At 44.3% G+C, this 22689-nt stretch overlaps 1 protein-coding gene across 2 annotated transcripts in view; it reads left to right on the top strand.

Annotated features, from left to right (window-relative positions):
* LOC149328621 (venom metalloproteinase antarease-like TserMP_B) overlaps positions 1–22689 on the top strand; it is a 48725-nt gene that overhangs the window by 7531 nt on the left and 18505 nt on the right. For both annotated transcript variants that reach the window (XM_089558887.1, XM_089558888.1), the window contains exons 2-5: positions 272–474; positions 4037–4129; positions 8235–8373; positions 14613–14761. In XM_089558887.1, coding sequence (XP_089415013.1) covers positions 272–474; positions 4037–4129; positions 8235–8373; positions 14613–14761 — 584 coding nt within the window. The remainder of the gene's footprint in view (positions 1–271; positions 475–4036; positions 4130–8234; positions 8374–14612; positions 14762–22689) is intronic.

Raw genomic sequence — 22689 nt, 5'->3', positions numbered from 1 at the left:
AGGAAGATGTGAGTCGTTCTTGGTAAATAACATCGTGTTCTGTTTGTAAAATGCTTTTCGCGAGCTTTTAAACAATTGAACCAGACTGTATGTGTTCGTGTTCTATATATCACTTCAAGGCTTTTCTATTAATCTAGCGACGCACTCCCACGGCACGCATTATATGAATTGCCTTTTGTGAACCCTGAATACAGGCGCTCACATCTCCGAACCATTCTGATGGTATTTGATTATTGCCACCACTAATTAACCGCTCATGTCCTTGTACTAGGTCCCTGTGCTGCCGCAGCAGTATTGCCATTTCAAGAAAGTTCTAAGGTTGTCTACCCCTGGCTGCTCGAAGAACGAACAACAAGCGGTGAACTTGTGCTACACGTTACTGACGACCTTGTCCTGAGCCTAAAAAAGAGCACTATAGCAGCCCCTCTGCTGCGTCTTTTCAGTACAAAGAATGGAAAAGACATCACAAAGTTTGTAAGTGCCAATATAGATTGCATGCTTCCACCTGGGATTCGTACTACCAAATAAAAGTCTTTTATAGTAATCAATGTTTTCGTCCATATCACATCAGGCGCGTAATCAGGCAGTCTGATTGTCCTGCTCTCAGCATCTACACTGGTGCTGATGAGGACTTGAGGACTTTGAGGACTTCTAGGCTTAATGCTTCTAGTAACTAGGTGCCAAATTTGCAGCCTAAATAATAGGTCACGGCAAAATGCTTTGCGTTTTTTACTGTAGCAAACGCATGGCGGATCACAAACTGCGGTGCTTTGTTATCTCCCGAACACCTTACTTGTTGAAAGAGCAATTGAAAATGTTCATCGAGCGTACGAGACATGAACTAATGTGCAAAAATGCATTAAAGAAAGACTTTTAGCACATCCATAGCACATGATAATAATTATTTGTATAGCCTAAACAATTAAGAACTGGAGAAAAGCAGATAGTGTACAATAAATACCTTACCGGGGAAAACATTTCGCCACCTTACAAAGCTTACTAAGAGGAAAAACGCGAAAGATGAAAACAATGTGTAACGAAGCCATGTTCACTACATCGAATAAAGGAAAAAATCCGATGAAAATTAACAAATAACTTTAATGGCTGAGTGGAACATGGTACGATTGAGATCACAATTGAAGAAAGTTTTTGAATGAGTAAAAGCAGCGATGACGCGAACTATGCAACGCACGTGTTGAGTCATCTGGGATACACGCTGAGCAGTTCTCGTGGATAGATAGCGCACCTTTGTGAGATGGTGGAGACAGAGCATTGGAACATTTTCAGTCAAATGAAAAAGTTGAAGCTACTAGCTTCTCTGGCGAATTTGCAAAGCAGCACTTATTGACCAAAAAAACATCTGTATCTCGAATTATACCATGTTCTAACCTTCTCTTGTGTTACCATATATACTGCGCAAGAACGAAGGAGGGTAAAGAACTTGGGTGTTGGCCGACTTTTTCTCGGGCAAGCTTTATTTTCGCCCTTCGGCTGACCATCATCGCTTAAGCGCTTCCGTTGCCTCCCCACAATAATGTGCATCTGCGCTCGACGTTAAAAATTGCTTAGTTGATGCTGACTTCAGCAGAAGGCTGGTTAAGGCAAAATAGAAATGATGGGCTTAACATCAACGCAATGTTTTGCTACATGTCCCTAATTGTAAAGCACGTAAGTTTTCTTAGGGTTTGCTAGAGTCTTGAGTTTGGAAGCAGACACGAAAGTCAGTTAAAGACAAAATAACTGGATCCCCTTCTTTCCTGCATTGTGCTAATAGTAATTACAGCTTACAGCTTAGCATCAATTGCAGAGGCCGGGTATTAGAGTACACAATATGCTACCTTCATGATTTCTTCTGTTGACCCTAGAATAGAGCGCATTTTCAGCGCCTCTCGTTCGGAGGCACTCGTACTGGGTGTGACTTTGAGGGCACTTTCAGTTTTTATTGCGAAAGCAATACTACTTGAACTCTGCACGGTGACCACCATCGTGCAGCGGCGGTGACCACCATTGACCTTCATTTGACCTTGACTGCATTAGTTGGATTAGATTGGATTACAGTAGATTGGATTGGACTGGACTCGACTGGATTGGATTAGATTAGATTAGATTACATTAGATTAGAGTAGATTACATTGGATTGGATTCGATTGGATTGGATAGGATAGGATAGGATAGGAGTGGATTGGATTGGATTGGATTAGAATGGAATGGATTTAATTGGATTGGATAGGCTTGGATTGGATTGTATAACCGATGCATCACCACAAGTCTAACCACAAGCACCACCACCTGCCACACTACCAGCTGTACCATGGCGTAGGTACGGATATTGCTAACGCAATTACCGGGCTTAACCAGGCTAAGCCACAGCGATTTTTTTTCTTTATAGCTTCAAAAACGCAGAGACCAAATACATTGACGCTAGCGTCACGTCCGCTGGTGCCAGCAGTTTGCAGTTTTAGCAAGAAATCACTCATACGATCGCCAGAGCTGAGCAAACATCTTGCTTGCGCATCGTGCTTGTGCATTGCTCATTGTCATAGCAACTGTTATGCCAAGCGCCAAAAATTTGGCCCGGGCCGCCCCAAAAATTTCATCTTCGCCCATCCGGACCAACATGGATGTCCAGCCATAAGTGGCATTCCCGATACAATCGCGACCTCCAAATTCGGCCCGTACAAGACCCAAAATGTGGCCCGGCCCATCCCAATAATTTGACTCAGGGTGACTTGGACCAAAACTGATATCCAACCATAAGTGGTCGTGCCCATAACCAGGGTGGTCTTCAAATTTGGCCCCGGTCATCTCCGATAGTGGCCCAGGCCATCCCCCAAAATTGACCGTGACACACCGTGGGGGCGCAGTGGTTAAGGCTCTCGTTTACTGAGCCGGTGTACCCCTTTCCGAACCCGACTGCGGCGGCTGCGTTTCGATGGAGGCGAAACGAAAAAAGGCGCCCGTGCGCTGCGCGATGTCACTGCACGTTAAACATCCCCAGATGGCCGAAATTGTTCCGGAGGCCTCCACTACAGCACCTCTTTCTGCCTTTTTTCTATCACTCCCTCCTTTATCCCTTCCCTTACGGCAAGGTTCGGGTGTCTAGCGAGAAATGAGACAGTGACTGCGTCATTTCCTTCCCTCAAAACCAATTTTCATTTTTTTTAATTTGGACCAAAATCGATCTCCGACCATAATTCACCGTGCCCGACACGATGGGGACCTCCAAGTTTATCCCGGGTCATTTAATTTGCCCGGACCACCTCTAAAATTTGACTTTGGTCGATTTTCAGCAAAATCGATGTCTGACCATGATTTATCGTGTCCCGCATGGCGGTGGACAACAAATTTCACCCGGCTCATTTCCAAAAAGTTGTTCCCGGCCAACCCCGAAAATTATTCACAGCTTTGAGATTTGCGCCATTTCGTCGCTAAGATGTCGCTTGTGGCGTCATCGTTTATTGCACCGACTTTTTGCACGTCACACATTGCTTTAAGCTAAGTTAAACCACAGCTACTTTTTTTTATAAAAGCTCGAGAGTGAGCCGCACAGTTTGCAAGCCTGCCTGCCATGTAGAGTGAATTGATCAGTAGACCATCTCAAAAGATTTTTTTTAGACATCGGTTCACCAATAAATTAGTGATATCCGTAATGGAAAAGCACGAAGTTGAAACGGTTATCGAGAACATGGTACTGGTGAACAATTCCATCGCTGCCATAACTGCTCATCTCCAATATTATTTCAGGAACTCTGCTGGCCAGGCAGCTTTGAAGATTCTTAAAGTAATCTGTAAAGTCAGGGCTAATCTCACTGCTTCCGCTTATAGGAAAAACAATAACAGATGTCTAAGAGGTTCAGTTTTTTTTGCTTAAGTAAACAAATGATAGCGTTCCATTCGAAACTAACAATACCAGACGCATTTACGTTCTGCTTTTTATCAGCTCAACTGGGTTTAAAAGGAGTGCTTGTAAAATTTCGTTCTGGTGGTGCCCTGCCGACTTGCATTGTATTCGAATGCTTGATTTTTTTTTTTACAGCTCAATGGCAAAGACATTGACGGCAGTATTTACCATGACTCAGATAACCTAGCATCAGTGTCCATTACTCGAATGGGAAGCAACATCAAAGTGGTGAGATGAGAAAAAATACGTTCTCTATAATCAAGACGCCCGCTACAGAAAATATCTATCGCAGTGCAATTGAGTTTTTCTTTCACGCGTGTCTCGTACTGTGGATGGCAAAAATGATAGATGCTGTTCTAAGGCAGACTAAAGTGCGTTATAACGTGACGTTTTTTTACCACTGGTAATAAGGCGAAGCGCAATAGACCAAAACGATATAACTGAAGTGGCTGTACATGAGCCCGCACCTGACACATCGGCTCTAGCTGCGATCGTGATTGATGGCTGTGTGGTACGGTGAAGTTTAATAAAAATCTAAGAGTACCACTACTCTTGCTCCTTATATTCGGTGTCTGGTTCTTGAGATAAAAGCTGTGATGAAGGCTGAGGGGTGAAACATTTCTACGAATTGTTACATCAGTAAGGTCATGTTTCGATTTCATTGAGAACAATGGGAAGGGATGAAGCGAACTGATCGATTTTGAATAGACTGTATAGCACCAACGAAGGTCAGTTGTGCAGGGTGATAAATGGAGGCTGCACATTCAAGCCTAAGCCATGTTACTGTTTAATAGATATGTAACTACGCGTGACATGTAGCTTGAGAGGAGCTCCTGCAAATGGTGCCAAGATCGCGGTTTGCGTTATTAATTATATGATTGGTTTGCATGCGCCAGCACAGGTTATGGATATGTTTATTGTAATATTTTTATAAGCGAATAAACTTTCCACTGGAATCTTATTAACCTTGTAATTAAAGATTTGGAAGTATTAGGGGGGCATGAGATAATTATAACTTTACCCCGCGATGGATTAAGGAAATGCATAGAGAACTATAAGCAATCGCCAACGCTAAATAAATATGTTATCAAGATCACACTAAATAAGGGAACTTCCGTTAGGGTCTTCTATTACACAATACAGAACGGAGTGAACAGCACGGATTATAAGGGAAGAGTTCATTTCAATGAGGTCATTTCTATATTTTATAAAGAGTAATGGAGCCAAGGCCGAGTCTTCGGGCACAGCTTTTGTCACGGCACATGGTTATTACAGCGAGTCCTTGGCTTCTGCAAAAAGAAAAACATTCAGTGCATCTGAGGAGATTAGAATCTTCAGTAACAGAACTTGATTTAAGAAGGAGCAATGAATGGGACGCCTTATCGAATGCCTTAGTACAGTCCAGAAAACTACACTTGGTTAACAAACCACTGCCTAAAGCCTATGTTATGATATAAGTGAAAGACAATAGTTCAGTCCCCTAAGAAATATTCTTCCGAAAACCCTGGTGTCATCAACTAAAGGAAGAGTTACTTTTCAGGAAAAAAAAACGAGATTAATGCATATTTCGTGGTGCAGAAGTATAGAGTCAAAGCTTGCTGATGGTAATAGGCTATAGTTCAGGGGAGAATTCAGAATACCTGATTTGAAAAGTGGACCCACTCTCGCCATCTTCAAGTCGACCGGTATTGTGGACTGTTGAAAGTAATGACGAGACCTACGGTAAATGTATGCTGAAATAAACTGCACCTTTCTTGAGAAACTTTAAATACATTTTTTCAACAACGCAATTCACAAAACTAACTTCAGAGCGCCTGTAACATCATTAATAGCTGGGTCTATGGGAAAGAAATCACGTTTATTCACTTTGGTATCCACATCACAAGAGCAATGGAAAAATTAACTCAAAACAAGCGTTTATGGCATCTAGACATTCATCATAGGGCATAGTGTTATCACCAATACCAAAACGTTGTATAATATTTCGTTCTTTGTGCCTGGTAATGCTTCATAATCTAGATGAATGAGTAGAAAGAAGTGAAGGCAGGGTGTTTGCTCAGAAATACGTCTTTGGGTTCTATGAGAGATAAACATGTTCCTTGAACATTGCTGTACGCAAACCAACGTTCCGGAAGGTCTACGACCTTTGCAAGGCGAACGAAGCGTTTCTCCGTATTCAAAAGTAGCCTCACGATGACGGTGGGCCATGTGGATTGCTTTTTTTTAACTCCGCGTATTTATCGTATATATCAGTTATTGAAGTGGCTTTATCCTTGAATAAAGCTAAATATTGATCAGCGGAGTATAGGAAGAAGGTAGGCATGCACAGTTCAATGGCAAGTGTACGTTCGGTGTTATTGAGTTTATGTCACCTTTCGAGTTGTCTGTAACGGTCTTGACGCTCTAATTTTCTTTCAATATGCCGTGCTAGTTCAGAGTAAATGAGGCAATCATTACCCAATCATGGCATGTAAGTGATGGAGTGTGAAAGGTCAGGAGCGGCTGGAAGGATTAAGTGCAACTGGTTAGGCATAGTAGAGCTAAATCTTGTCCATCCTGAAACAAGCTGCGCAACACTGAACTGCAGGGTGTACAGCGGTTCATAAGTTAAACTGTTAACTCTTTTTGTACATATATTCAATTTAATACATCACTTACATTTTATGATACACGCAAATATTTCGCACTTTTCAGAGGTGTTCACATTAGCCTTTCCCAGTTTTCGTTGGCTAGGAAAAGTTTGAACTAAATGGTAAATGTTTGTTGCGCAACTCACTGTAGTTAGTTATTCCAAAATTTATTTTAGAGTAAAAATGTTCATCAGCAAGTTGCTTTTCTATCACCTCTGAAAAAGTGGGTGCGTTAGAGAGCAGCCCATATGTTCAAATCGCGAAGTATTGACACTGAGACAGAGACTTAAAGAAATTTTGCGCACTAAATCCACATATATTCGCTAGATTTCAAAATTTCTAAACCCTTGTTATTTTTAACTGTATTATGATAGCAAGGCAGAATACATTTCGCCTAGTCTTCAATTTCAGTAATAAAATAAAATAAAGTAAAAATAAGACAGTCTCAACGGGGCTAGAGACAACACACGGACTGAAAATGACACCACGTGCGCATTACGGGTGTTTCCGTTTGTACGTAGCCTCTCCTCTCCTATTCGCGCAGGGCTGCATTTATTGAAATGAACCAACTACCAAGAAAGAATTTTCAATGTCGCACAAAAACTTTATATCCAAAACAGTTCTATGCTTGATTTCCTTCTAATAAAATGCAGTTTCTTGGAGTCTTATTTATGTTTCCTGATAGATTAATTATGATACGCTTTCACTGAAAAAAAAAATGAAGTTCCACAACACGTCGTATTATTCCGAAGTATAAAAAATGTTACAAACGTGAACGCTGCCAACTATTAGGGATTTCCCAGGACACTTTTTCACGCCTCTTTTCGTTATCGGAAACATGGATTCTTCCAAAACTTAGCTTAGCAAGAAAAGCCTCCAGATCATAGAGTTACTTCTTTCCAATGAAGTCACAGTTTTTTAACGATGGCCTATATACGGCATTCAGGCTACTGGCGCCATGCGAGTGTTTCTTTCTGTTCGTCAAAACTTCGCACGTTTAGCCGTGGTTGGCGAATATTTGTTTCTTGTATTCGCCCAGATTGATGGAATTGCATTTCTGGATCTTTGCCTGGTTCCTACTACCCAACGTTCTAACTGTTTAGGCAGTCTGTGGCAGACACAATGTGATTGATGGGTTGCCTATCGCGTGTTTACTCTGGTGTTGAGTTTTTAAATCGTACTGGCACAAAATATTTGAGAGCAGTGACACTCGCCCACCTGACACGCCACCGGTGCCGGTAGCCGCGTCATTGCCAAACCAAAGTCACTTCGAAATTTCGAAAACTGAGTACGAAAAGCGTGTGGATGCCGCGCTATAACGCTTAGCTTAATTGCACTAGTATGTTCGGTAATATTTGCTAGCAAACAAGTTCTTGGCGTTTTTGGACTTCATGTGCTAATGGTTTATTTATCACTTTCGCTACAACAAATTTCATGTTTCAAACCATTCTCAATATTAATTAACTAAAGTCAGTGCCATATCATCACCGATAAGCAATGATCTTAGAAGAAATAACAAAAAGTAATTTGAAAATTGTGACTTAAAATAATCTTATGTAACTAATGCAAAACCATTAAGACAAAAAAGTACATTTTACGAAGGCTTCACTCAAGACATGAAGGCCTTTTGCAACGCGTTAACAATGATCTGGATTGCGTCATTAGCTGGTTGTTATTTTAGGTTGCCTTTTTGGTTTCGACAGGAAGGCATCGTTGGTCCTTATATGCGCATTGAACCGGTTCAAAGTATTCCAAGGTCAGAAGATGGGCACATAGCACATGTTGTACATAATATAGACACCGGTGGAGCAGCTGAAAACGGCATCTATGACCAAGGAATAGGTGAGTGCCTATAATTTATTGGTTTTTGAGAAAGAGTTCGTTTAGATCTAGGAATAGCCGCCGCGGTGGCTCAGTGGTTATGGTGCTCGGCTGCTGACCCAAAAGACGCGGTTTCGATCCCGGCCGCGGCGGCTAGAATTTCTTTGGAGGAGAAATTCTAGAGGCCCGTGTACTGTGCGATGTCAGTGCATGTTAAAGAACCCCAGGTGTTCGAAATTTCCGGAGCCCTCCACTACGGCGTCTCTCATAGCCTTAGTCGCTTTGGGACGTTAAACCCCATAAACCAAACCAACCAACCAGATCTAGGAATTACTGGTTTCGGCTGGTAGCAGCATGATATGTGCAGGATATTGCAAAAATGTGGCCTAGCGCAAATAATAAAACTAATCTATTCATTGAATGTTTTTTTACATGAATTCGATCTGCAACATAAGCATGTGTAGTGCGCGCCATTTTGTGAAGATTTTCATAACCTGAGTAGCTATTTTTGCGGGACTCGGTGTCATAAAACTAGAAGTAGTAGAGGCATACTTGTTTGCCTCTAGCCTGGGCAGCGCATTATTGTGAATACTTATATCGTAAAAGATACATATTCATTAAGATTATATTGGTCTTCGGATTTTTTAAAGCCACAGAGTAACATCCGTGCAACAAATACCAGACATATTTCTGCTTGCAAGCTTCATCGCGAGTAGCTAATACAAGAAACGTTAAAATGAGTGACTAGGAGATAATAATGTTAGAAGGTCCAAAATTTATCTAGGTTGGGCGAGAACATCTTTAATAAATGACAGATGACCACAATTCTGCCATTGTTTATTCCGAGAAAATTTCATCTTCGTCAAATTTTGTCCTTTCAAACAATTTTCTTTTGGTTCATTTAGGCTACTTTCTCGTAATAATAGCACATCAGACATGAGCGCAGGCTTTTACAGGGAAACTTCGATGTATTAGCTTTGACAGGTTTATTCAGGACAAATATAAAAGTTTTATTTTATTTGCTGCGGACAGTGAACATACTTTCCTCGCGACAACAAACCTGATGCCTGGCAGGGGTAATCACTGACTGATTTATTGGCAGTAGTGCCAGGGCACGATACGCTGCAGTGAGCAAGCGAGAACAGACTAGCGCGAGGCACTAGCACGAGGTCGTAACCCAAACAGGATACCTTGCGGTGTCGTCGTAATTGGCCACCGGTGCGCCTGCGCTGCGTGAGACCGGTGTAGTGGCAAAGGGTATGGTGTATACGGGCAGCCCGCCGGCTGAGGCAAACTACAAAGGTGGTTGCACCGAGGAGATCGCCCTCTATAAAGGCTGCCTCCGGGCGGTCTAAAGGAAAGGAGTCTGGGCATCGCTGAACGTCGACAATGAAAAACTTCAAATGGCTTTTGGCTATACGCAACGAGCTGTCGTAGGGGCGTTGAAGCGGTCTGCGGACAGTATCGCCGAACGATGACGTGAGTGCAAGTTGTAAACTCATGGGGAACGTGCGCAGGTGTGTTGAGGTGCAGCAGTGGTGTTGAGGTGCAGCAGCACGGAGGTGGCGGCAAAAAGTGCGCAGTTGCCTCGCATATTCCGTAGAGTCGGGGCTTGATGAAGAAAGAGTGAAGTCTAAAAATTCATCATAATGACGCAGGTACAGCCGCAGACGTAGGCGAGCCGAAGGGAAGTTAAGCTGGCGTGAAGCAGAAGCCTTGTTTCAATTTAGCCCGGAGGCTAAGCACAACAAGTGGTAGGTTGTTGCCTAGTGAGCGGTGTCAAATTGGTATTCGAGGGATCTCTTTAGCGAACGATGGAGCCGTTCAATCATGCCGTTGGCGATGGGATGGTAAATGGTAGTGCGAATTCGAGAAGTTCCACGCACAAACGTTAAGCTTTTTAAAGAAGAGAATATTTAAACTTGGCAGGACAGTCAGTGCTTACTGTCGAGGAAACCCGGTGCTGTTGCACCCAGCCGGCAATGAAAGTTCGGACGATGACGTCGAGCAGAGGCAAAGCTGTGGGCCAGCAAGTAAAACGATCGATGCAAATGAGAAGATTTGAGGACCAGATGGCGAGTAATAAGATTATTCAGGCGAAGGCGCTGACCGCATAGGCAGGTGCGGCCCCAGACCCGCTCGTCTTTGTTCATCTCAGGCCAGACGAAGTAAGGATGCGTGCGGAGATGCTGCGGTTCACGAATTCCAGGATGTTACAGACCGTGGAGGGCGTTCAAAGCAATGCGGCGAAACGCAGAGACCTGTCGAAGTGTAGCAAATGACAGGGACGGGGATAGGGACGCAAATGATAGGACTTCACATACAACAAATGCGCCGGCAACGTTGAGATGTTCCCTGTTTTTGGAGTCATTGTGCTGTGCTGAGTCGAGACCCGCAAAATCGTGGTCGGCTGACAGGTCAGCAAAAAGAGAAGCGGTGAAACATTACAGCATGTCACCTGAGTTGTTGTCAAGGTCTTGTACATGTCGGATTTCTGTCGTGAATTACGCCACGTAAGAAAAGTGATGAATTTCACGTTGCGGAATTATACTGCTTCCCGACTTGATTACAAATATTGTTGGTTTGTAGTCGGTAATAATTGGAACTACCTTTGAGAATAAGCTTGAAGTGCCGTACGGATAGGTACATAGCTAGAAGTTCTAGACTGAGAGCACTGTAGCAGCTTTCAGCAGGTAGGAACTTCCAGCAGAAAAAGGAAAGTCGACTCCAGGCGACCTCCTCTTGTCCTGTTGTATCCTGTTCCTTCTTTCTATGTCCGTGTCTTTTTAGTGCAACTTACTATGTCAGAATTCATAAACCAACTATCCAAATTCAGAGCATTACCTGCTACTGGAGGCAGCACCAGCCAGTTTTTGAAGTACTCCTCAATGCAAGTGTCGGAAGCGTCGATAATGAGGAGAAGACGTTCATCAGGACACCGGTGCGAAAGAAAAGTAACTTTGGATAGCTTCGCTTTAGCTTCACAGAAATAATCTAGAGCGGCTGAGAACCATGTATGTTGTACAGAGCTTTTTTTTTTCTTGCTTGAATTATGTCCGTCGATGGTTTGAAGAATGATGCGCAGTCAGAGATAAAACGGCGGTCAAAAAATGATTACGCTTAGAAATTACGTAGGAGCAGCTCAAAACCAGGACGACTGACAAAAGGGGAGAGAACACACACCCACAACACAGGCGCTGTATTAGCGCCTGTGTTGTGGGTGTGTGTTCTCTCCGTTTTTGTCAACCCTGTGTCCCAGAAAGTCACGCTTCGACTTGTCGAAGTCACAATCGGCTCTCTTCATGTTGAAGCCACATTCAGAAAGCCAGTTCAAAAGCTGCCGCAGGTGTTGCAAGGGCTGCTAAGCATCACCGCTCAAAACGAGAAGGTCGCAGGTAGAAGCCATACAGGTGGGTAGGCCCCGGGTCACTCTGTCCAGAAAGCTTTGAAATGCTTGTCCGAACTAACGGAGGCTCAAGGGTATCAGGGTGTATTAAAAGAGGCCAAATGATGTAATGGTGGGAGTTTTGGGTACATCGCATGATTCCAATAGGATTTCAGAACCAGTTACGGGCAACATGGGACCGGTCTGGAGGTAACCGACCAGGTCGAGTTTGTGTGCACGTGCCAGTGGTGAAAATGTAACGCATGACCAGAAACTAGGCACGTAGTAAAAAGTTGGAAGGATGGAGCAGTGATAGACATTCGTCCAGGGTGGCTCATAAGCCAACTTAGGTGTTTTGGGTAAAGTGGCAAGAGGTTCTCGAAGATCCATGAGACGCTTGTACGTCGTGCTGGCCGACAGTTTGTAGTGGCGCGAGAATTCAGCCCTAGTATCGGACAGAGCTTGTCCAGAAAACAAAAACTCGATCGCAATACGCGTCCGAAAGCAATTTTAGAGAGCACGCTCTCCGTACATAGAGATAGGGGTGAGACTACCGCCTTGTAGCGGCGGGACGCAGCGGCGGGACGCAGCGGCGAGGGGGTTATTACAAAAGGCTGCGTTAGAAAACGATCACCTCTGTCCCAATGCTAACGAGAAAACGGGGGTCAAGAAAGAACAATAAGCGACTGGTCTCCGCGGCAACATCACTCGTCGCTTCTAGTGGTACCAGCACTCGCCGCCTTGATCGCGTGGTGAAGGACTAGGCCCAGGAAGTAGCGCTTGTCGACGGGAAGAAGAGTGAGGGCAGGCACTAGGCTGTGTAGCGACCTGCTCAGAAAGATGGCTAATTTGGGCGAGGACCTCGTCACGGAGTCTATGGAGATACAACCGGGAGGGAAGAGATGGCGGGATGAGAGGTCACCAGACTGCGCCGACAGAGGTCGCTCACCAGGAGATGTCGCTCACCAGAAGATGAAAGAAATTTAAGGAAGATCATGACACATGTGCAGTGTGTGGTAGATCTGTGGAAACAATTGAACACCTCATAATCAAATGTGGCGGTATCCATCCGGATGTCGATGCAGGCGCAGTCACTCTTCATGAGGCCCTAGGGTTTAAAGATAAGAATGGTCATGCAAATAAATCTGCAGTGGAAGTTAGAAAAAAGCGATTGGAGGATTGGTGGCTGAAAAGCAGAGATGTGGCATAAGGTTAGAATTGTAGGAAACCGTAGGTAAAGATGATGGCGATTCTTAATGAGAATTGCCAACACAGTAAACAAAAAAAAGAAAAAAAGAAAAGCTGAGCATGGTGGCAATTGCCTCCACCCCGTTTCAAAGGGGGCGCTCCTATCCATCTATCCATTCATCCATCCATCCATCCATCCATCCTTCCATCCATCCATCACGGAATCCGCAAAATTGGCGAGCTACTCTAAAGAGAAACAGTGGGCGGGCACAGGCCTCATACCGAACGATGACGGCGAGAGCTCAAGGAAAGGCTAGTGCAGTGAGGCTTCGCCGAAGGAGACAGCCTTGTCGCCCAAGAAGCAGCAGTGGTGGAGGCACGGGATAGGCAGTGCTATATATACATGAGGGCAATATAAAAGGACAACCAAAAACAAAACTACGGCTCCTTTCTTCACACTGCCGTGGTTTGACAGATTCGATGGTTTGGCGCACACAGCTCGATGTGCTCGATTATTAGGCGATGCACGCTCCCCTCCGTCGGGGTGGTCAACAGCAGAGCAGCTGAACGCAACGCTTGATATGCCGAATGTACCCTATTTTTTAAGCTGGTTTTGAAAGGACTGAGAAATTAGCAAATCACCTGGATCTTCTCACTTCATTAACTTATAAACCAGATTAATTTTTTTCGAATAGGTCGTTTGTAATCCACGTCCCATCTGGTACACACCTGGAACCAGAGAGAAAATGTTTCTTTTAACATGCTCTCAAAAGGAGTAAAGGCCACTCCAGTCGACTTTACGCAGTTGCTCACGAAAATGGTCAAAGCTGCAGGAAACAGTCTTGCACCTTTTAATGGGCTTTGCAAACCAAGCGGCGGCGATACCTGTATTTCATTTATTTCATTTTTTATCATAAAAACTCACCGTTTTTAGTAAAACTCCTCTTATCTCTTGAAGGTGGTAGTCTATTTATATTGGCCGACCTCACTTTGTCACCAGTGTTGTTTTAAAAGAGTGAGGTATTCCGGCGTGAAAATGGTAACTGCATCCACACCTTCATTTATATGGGGTGCGCACATACACCCGATGTTTCGTTGATCTGTTTTGCACAATGTAAAAATAACTAGCCCACTAGTAGTATTTTCGGCAGTGAGGTGCCTGAATTTTTAAAGTTCGATTGACAGTCTTCCTGGAATGCTAGTAATATGCGCGTCAAAAACGCACTTCTATTTCCTTGTTTTTGGCTTGCTAATATGCTCCATAAAACATAACCACCACGTGGTCGTTCTTGACACGAAGGTTGGTTGGTTTATGGGGTTTAACGTCCCAAAGCGACTGAGGCTATGAGAGACGCCGTAGTGGAGGGCTCCGAAAATTTCGACCACCTGGGGTTCTTTAACGTGCACTAACATCGCAGAGTACACGGGCCTCGAATTTCTCCTCCAAAGAAATTCAACCGCCGCGGCCGGGATCGAACCCGCGTCTTTCGGGCCAGCAGCCGAGCACCATAGCCACTGAGCCACCGCGGCGGCTTGAAACGAAGGAACTAAGGAGTTCCCGAGTATGTACTGGAAAAAAACGCGCTAAAGCCCGTGAGCAGAGTATCTAATGCTCACACATACTCTTGCTGGCATAATGTTTTGAGAAGATACCAGTAGAGAATTTTCTAATACATACTTTTTTCAGCTTTGCCCATTCCATTTACTGCAAGAAGCAATACAGAAGTGCCGAAACGTGTGGACGTCGAAATATTTGTGGTATCGGACACATATCACAGCAAGTTCTTCAAGAACGAAACAAAGCTGATGACCTACGTCTGCGTCATGATTAATGCAGTAAGTTTAATTCGTTATCTATACACGAAAAACAGCTAAATGCCTTTAACTTCCGCCAAACATTTTGGCTCGCCGGCGTCCTATTGATGGCTATGGCGGACGTATGCTTCCTTGAAGCAAGGGCATGAGCCAGCAAAAGGCGCTGGCTGATAAATCGCACCCGCAAGTGAAGCGTAGCTTTCCATACACCTATCTAAAGGCGCTGACGAGTTGCAATAAATAAGAACAACAGTGGACGTAGTGAACTGCTGCATCACTTTACTGAAAACATTAGCGTGAAGTGTAGGAGCGTTGTTAATAAGCATAGGTACCGAATGAGAAGGAGTGTTCTAACTGTATATTTTTATATCTATTATATATTTATAAGCTATGACCCCTATATTGCTATAACTGTGGCATGGTCAAAAATCTAGAAAAAACAGCCCGAACGACGACAAGCACAACAGACAAGGAAATGGATGACACAGCGCTTTGTCGTCCGTTTCCTTGTCTCTTGTGCTTGTCGTCGTTCGCGCTATTTATTCAAGATGCTTAACCAACTAGCCCGCCAAAACGTGTTAACAGGTTAACAAGCACATTTATGATTGTGAATATTTCTCATGCGGCTACCATATTTTGCGTAGAAAGGGAACGGTGACGGTGTTATTTTCAGCCCTTCCCAATAAATGATAAGAGTGCCTGATGTGGATAACGTTAAGGGTGTATTTTTCAAGGCCTACTATGTATACATGTAATACTGCCGCGAATCTTCGTAGTGTTTGTTTGTTCGTTCTTGAAAGCTGCCGGCACCCGACTTTATCGCTTTGTTTGTGCTGGAAGACACGGCCAGAATTATCTAGGTTGATCATGTCCAGGCGGAGCCAATTATACATTGTTCCAGACTCTTCTGGCAACTTTGCCCACCGCATCTCGACCGTTCCCTATCAGCTTTAAACTGAGAACTGTTGAGAGCGGCGTGCACTCAAATCGAGGATCCTCGAGAACGCTTGTTGCTATGCCTTGCGGCATGGGGCGTGGCGCCCTCCGCCCGATGCCCGCAATGCGGTCTTTTTGAAACATTGCGGCACGCAACGTTCGACTGTGTACTGGCGCGCACCTTTTGGATACTAGTGTTACGCATGTCTGTCCCCCGAGTGGAAGCGCGCACTAGTTCGTCCTAAGTGTTTGCAAATATGCTCTTGTGTGTCGGCATGTTCGTTTTGTGGCGGCAGCGTGGAGTGGCTTCCTTAAATGGTCGTCCGCAAAGAGCGATGTTTCCAATGTTGCAGCGCCTCCGCACGCGCCTATTTGAGCAAGCATGCGTGGACGCAGTGTCAATGAGCGAGGCTGAGTTTTTGCGCAAATGGTCGACGTACTTCATCGTCCTGCGCGGTGGTCGAGTGGCGGCCTCATTACTGCCCTACTGACATGCACAGTGTTGCGTCACTACACATGTGCTTGAATGTTTAGACCATTTAGTTCAGCAGTTTTGCTTTGTATTTTTGTTGACATCGAACAAAATAAACTTCTCTTTCCACGCCACCGCCGAGTCATTCAGTCCTTTCCGGGCGCATCATCCCAAAGAAATATTTTTTATCTGGAAGCCAGTTTCGCTCTCTTCATACTCGCCAGACTGTAGTCACCACTACGTGAAAGTATATTCTAAATGGGACAGCGCAATGCTACGCAAAAGATAACGAAAAAAACACACAAAAACGAGCGGTGTCCGAGCGCTTGCAGTTGTGCCTTTTTTTTTCTTTCGTCTGGTTTCAAGCTTCTCCTTTCAGAATTAACTGCTACTCATCAGCTAAGCTTTATACCCTTCTCGAACATTAAGTACGTCAAACATCGATTTATCGACCACCTAATTATTTTTCTAGAGTCCTTGATGCCTTCACAACCACCTCGTATAGCCCGTGATGCCTGGGGACTCAAGTATATTGGCGGGAAATAATCATCTACTTCATGCATTTTTGCTTCTTTTTTTCAAAGCGCTATAAAAGATATGGGGTTAAATTATGACAGGCTCAAAATTTATGAAATGCTGCTGAAAATTTCATCAGAATTAAAGTTACCTCTCAATATATACGTGATATTCCGCTCCTTTATAATTGCTTTAATCAGAGCAGATGTAAGTGTGATATTCTTTCTGGCAGATACGATAATGTAGGTGTTTTGTTAACACTTTCCTATTAATAATATCAGCGCTCCGAGAAATTTTTGAGCGATAATGTGTTGATATTGGATATGTTTTCGTTCCTGTTTCACTATTTTTTTTAGCAGTAGTATACATAATTTTGGTCTGCGGTAAAGCTTCAAGTAACACATTAATCCCTGAATGAAACACTTTCATCCCCGAATGTTAAAAAAAAAAATGTACACGCCTCGGAACTTCTCGATGGGCTTCCCTGCTTAAAAGGCATCTTTAACGTTCAAACAGTAAACTGCCACTTCGACAACGTTCTCTCTTGCTCGGTTCAAATTTATATCACAGTCCCTGAAACATTTTCGAGTCGGTTTACTGCAGCACGAAGAATAATTGACATGTTTTAAATTATGATGTTTGAACCGAAAATAGCAGAGATTTCAAATCCTTTTATTTCTTCAGTTTTTACAAAGATCAATGGCATTCAATGCTTCTATGCAATAAAACATGTAACAAAAGATGTCAGTATACATTGTATATTCAATTTTTTTCTCGCACTTGATAATTGTACCTATCCTGGGCCATACGCATTCCTAATAAATTTGTGAAGTTGCGCTGATTGGCTATGAACATATTCGCATGTATCTAAATCAATCAGCGACGGCCAGATTCCTCTTCAAAACAGCGGTAACAGATGATACATCATAAACTATAGCGCTAATTTATTATTTCAATGTCTCGCAAGCTCTTCAGCACATGGCGCATAAAAAGGTTTTTAAATTTCTCGACTCGCTCAGTATTTTATCTAGCATTAGTTATTGACTGCTGTCCAAGATTTCACAGCATCAGTAAATTCAGTTGAAAAGGTCGCTGTAAACTTCATGGACTTTACAAAGAATCCTACAAATTCCTTTATCCAATTATTCTCTTTAACTTAGATATGATGAAAGAAACACACGTCTACTCAATTGGATTTTAGTCGGTCTTCCAGTAGGTTAACTTCCACGACCTATATTAAGGCGAAAGCCTTTAATGTCTCATCGTTGTAAGCAGCAGTTGTCGACAGAAATGTCACGCTTTTCAGTTGGTGGAAACGGTCGTGACGTCACAGCGCGCGAATTTCAAACGGGGCCAATTGTACTTTGGCTAGTACCCAGGCAAACAATTGAAGGGATCGTATAGTGATGCTCCAAGTAAGTGGGACTGAGCTTAGTTAATTGCTTAATTACTTAGTTAGCCTAATTAATTTTTCTAGTCAGGCCATATAAATAAATAAAACCGAGTAAGAAATTGGTCGAGCTCGGGAATCGAACCCCGGTCTTCGGAGTGTGATACGAGCATGCTATCCACTCCGCCGTGCCAGCTCGATGATTTGGAGTGAACAAAGGTGCGTCTAGTGAATGCGGTGTCTTTGTTCGCTCCCATCTTCCTCCTTTCCCGTTACGGCGAGGTTTAGGTGTCCACCGAGATATGAGAGACAGATACATTTCCTTTCCTCAAAAACCAATTTACAGACGAGCAAGGCGTATTTGTCCGCCTTTCAGATTGGTCCAAATTGTCGTGACGTCACCACGTGCGAATTTTTACGGGTGGCCACCGAACTATGTGAGACAGTTAATGCGCAACTTCCTTTCCTCAAATACAATTTTCGACTAGTGTCTACTGAGATATGCGAGACAGTTAATGCGTAATTTCCTTTCCTCAAATACGATTTTCATTTTCTTCACTACGGCCCCTCTTTCTTCTTTCACTCACACTTCCTGCCTTCCTGTACCGTGCGGCTCAGGTGTCCACCGAGACGACAGAGAATTACAGCCCCATTTCCTTGCCTTAAAAAGCGTTGCGTTCAAAGGGCAACGCATCGCGGCGAACGGGTGGTGGCGTTCCGTGGACTCCCTGGCAGCGCTGCAACACGCTGTCGCGTTCCACTCCTAAAGCCGAAGCTTAAGCGTCATTAATATGCAGTTAATGCACCAACAAAATGTGAAGTGAACAATCGCGTAGCAGAATGCAGCACTCAGGCTTTCGCCTTTCACAACTTTAGCCGCTAAAGTTCCTCGTAATTTTTGCTTACGTTTGTGCTCAACCCTAGAGTTTCCCAAAGCTCTGCGTTCAAACATATTTTAGTTTTGCTATTTGTTTCTTACGTCTTGAGAAATGTGGACACAGAGATTTGGTTACTTGCCAACAACTGTCTTATCTGCTGTGAAGCTAAAAATACTCGTCATCAATAAGTGTTTAAATGGCTTTTCAAACCTATTTCTCTTGGTGGAAAGATTGGTAAATGGCGTTGCATATACAAAAAACAGTACTAATTAGTTTGTAGGGGTGACAAATGTATTGATTAAAAATGCTCACAAAATCCTCTTCACTTTGGCATACAGCTCGTGATATCACGATATCGAGAGCCTAACTCTTTAAAGATCTCGGTCCATGGATTACAGTTGATCTATGCTGGACGAAAAAGATCAATTTTGTAATCGTCCCGGCTAATCAAAAATTATATTTTCTCAAACAAGCGTTAGCATAGTACCCACCTTCTGTTAAGGCCATTGCTTACAAATCTTTTGTACTTCTCGCGATAATCATACGGCTGTTATCTGCGAGCCCTACAATTTAGCGCATATTAACAAGATTGAAGGAATACAAAAAGCATTTCGTTCGTTTTGTGGCAGCTTTAGACAGACTTCAATAGCACCTCTTTCAACAAAGGCCTAATTCTCTGCCTTAAACGAAATTTTCTTACATTTAATGAAAGAAATTACCAGGGATGTATCTCGCGCAAAGTTAGTTTTCTGTGGAGTGCTCTCCTCGGTGGTTGCAGGCCCAAACAATAAATGCCGATTCCTCATTCAACAAGTACACTTTCTTCCATTGCACTTTTATTGTATGGAATAAGCTTGAAAATGTGACAAATTTGCTGGATTACCTGATGCTTTCTTCCTTGAGCCCAAATTTGTATTTTATACCTTCTCATCATTTTTGCCATTGATATATTTTGGGCCTAGGGCTGTGTGTAAGTCTTTTTACACTTCATTCTTTTCTGGTTGCCTATTACAGCCTGCTGAAACCCCGGCTCGCACTGCATTACGTCTAACTAAAAATACTGAAGTAATAAAATTTATCAAGTTTTCTTCCACCTTGGGTTCATGTACACGTTTTAAATCCCGAACCAGTCAATTTTCCCGGCATTCATATCATACAGTAGTATCCATCTCAAAAGCTTACTGCGGTATGTACACGAAGAATAAAGCCTTCAGTCAGGGTAGCTTTGTAATAGATGCCCTGAAACGAAGCAGAATAGAAGCCTTTCCATCCGTGACGTAGTCTTTGTCTACGATGTAGCATTTGAAGCTTAAACCAAGGCTTAGTACATGCCCTCTTTTAACAAAGATCATGAAGAATGTCGTGGACACACGTGCAGGCCCGCAAGGTGTGGTGTGATGTCTAAGAAAGAAGACCTCGCCCGTATGCGAAATGATCACGAGTTATAAGCGGGCATTGAGATTATTAAACATAGGAATTCATTTACCGCGTACATTCTAGGAGTTCTGTTGTTTGGTGGCGCTTCAGCGCCGCGCGATATGAACTGAAAAGGGCAGGAAAAGACACCGAGCGACTGGAATACACCACTTTGCTTGCGGCTCTTGTGGAAGCAACATCACTGCACTGGTGTTCCGGACGTGAACCTTGTCACTGGTTGCACACGTCTTTGTCTGCCTGTGCCTTTACGCCGACGTTCGCAACTAGGCTAGGGTGTGCCTTCATTGTCAGCAAATCAAGATATCTGGTCCCCTCTAGACAACCCCTCTGGGAAGTTTCCGTCCTCCGTACTCCTGTTTTGCAGTTATCCACATCGACCTGGTCACACGATTACCATCATCGCACGGTTACCGTTACATATTATTGACTGTTTTACGCGCTGTCTGGCTTCTCTCGCGAAAAGCTCTCAAGTGGCTTAGTTTAGTGAGGCGGAGGAAGCGCTTATAAGGGGAAGAAAGCAGCGACAACTAGAACTTGGGCGCGCCCAGTGTTCGGACGAGGCACATGCCACGAAGAGACGAAAAGTGGGCTCGCGCAACGGCGCTGGAGTTTCGTCGGGCTTAGCGTTGAAAAACTTGGCAGTGGCTTAGCTCAGCTATGCCAGTATATACGCAGCGATAGGTACGGTATAGCCCTGGTTACGTGTAGTTGTTTTTTTTTATCGTCGTGGCTACGTGTTCGACATTAAAGACGAGACATGAGGAGAAGGCGGCACGTGTTGTTCAACTTTACTGACTTCCAGAAAGATGGCTCGGTGATTATCCAACAGCCAGGTTACAACCTCGGGGTCCGATGACTCGAGTTTCTCCCCGTTCCTACGCCGCACAGCGTCGGCCTCGCTCTCCTTGGCCGCCATGACAGTGTTTTTCCCCCGCATCATCACCACCATTCATACATTGCGACCCTCATCCTCCCCTTTCCGCGCATGCGCAGTAGAGCATGGCGCGCCAGCTGCGTGTCGCGCATGCGCAGTCTCTCTCGCGGTCCGAGGCAAGCGGCGTTGGTGCGCGGTGCCGGCAGCTGTGACGTCACTCGGCGGCTCCTCTCGGTGGGAGGCAAGCGGCGCAGTGCGCCGCGCACCATCTGCGCGGCTCTGACGTCACTCGGCTCCTCCCGCATACGCACAAGTGACGCCGAAAACCCCCAGTGAAACGGCGAGACTGCGGGTAATATAGTTCTCGCTACAAAAAAGGGTTGGAGGTTTAGCGCAGAGCGACGACACTTTTAGCCATACTTGAAGCGCTTATTCTCTCTCTGTGCCCATTTGAGCTTAGTTTTCAGCTAATCAGCGGTCTGCGATGAAGCAAAAAACAAAAAGGAAAAGAGAGGACAGTATAAAACAGTCGTAGCGGAACTCACCTACGGGGCAGGAGCGTGGAGGGTGACGAAAAGTTCTCATATTAAACTAAGGAGAACGTAGCGAGCTATGGGATGGAAAGTGAAAGGTGTAACGTTCTACGGAGAGTAACGAGGAGGGCAGAGAGGATGAGGGAACAAACGCTGGTTAATGACATCTTAGTCTAAACCAGAAACAAGGAATGGGCTAGGGCAGGGCAAGTAACGCGAAGACAAGATAACCAATGATCGTTAGGGCAACGTACTGGATGCCAAGAGAAGGCAGTCGTTGCAGACGCGACAGAAAGTATAGTACAACGGTTTGCATTGAGACGTTTTCGGAGATCAGGTGGCCGCGAGTGGCACAGAATACAGTTAATTGGAGAGATATGGAAAGGCCTTTGTCCTGCAGCAGGTGTATTCTGGCCGTTATTGGTTGGTTTGGTTGGTTTATGGGGTTTAACGTCCCAAAGCGACTAAGGCTATGAGAGACGCCGTAGTGGAGGGCTCCGGAAATTTCGACCACCTGGGGTTCTTCAACGTGCACTGACATCGCACAGTATACGGTCCTCGAATTTCTCCTCCAAAGAAATTCAGCCGCCGCGACCGGGATCGAACCCGCGTCTTTCGGGCCAGCAGCCGAGCACCATAGCCACTGAGCTACCGCGGCGGCGTTCTGGCCGTTATTGACGATGATCATGACGATGGACTATCGCGCGCCGTACGAATACTATGGAACCAATGAAGAGACAAAATTATGTTCACGCACATACTAAGAAATACGAAGGGTATGCATGCAGTTTTAAGAGAGAAAATAAGCGACGAACTCTGTGTTTCATTTTTGTTTTCCAATACAGAACAACACCCGCGGTAGGGTTGCTCAACGCGTCACGGATTTGGGTGCTCCGGTAGTTGCGTTTAGAGG

This window comes from Amblyomma mixtum, chromosome 9 (genome assembly GCF_055824585.1).
Source record: "Amblyomma mixtum isolate Tamu chromosome 9, ASM5582458v1, whole genome shotgun sequence".
Lineage (NCBI taxonomy): Eukaryota > Metazoa > Arthropoda > Arachnida > Ixodida > Ixodidae > Amblyomma > Amblyomma mixtum.
The sequence above is the reverse complement of the archived record's forward strand: the minus strand, read 5'-3'. Positions and strand labels throughout refer to the sequence as shown.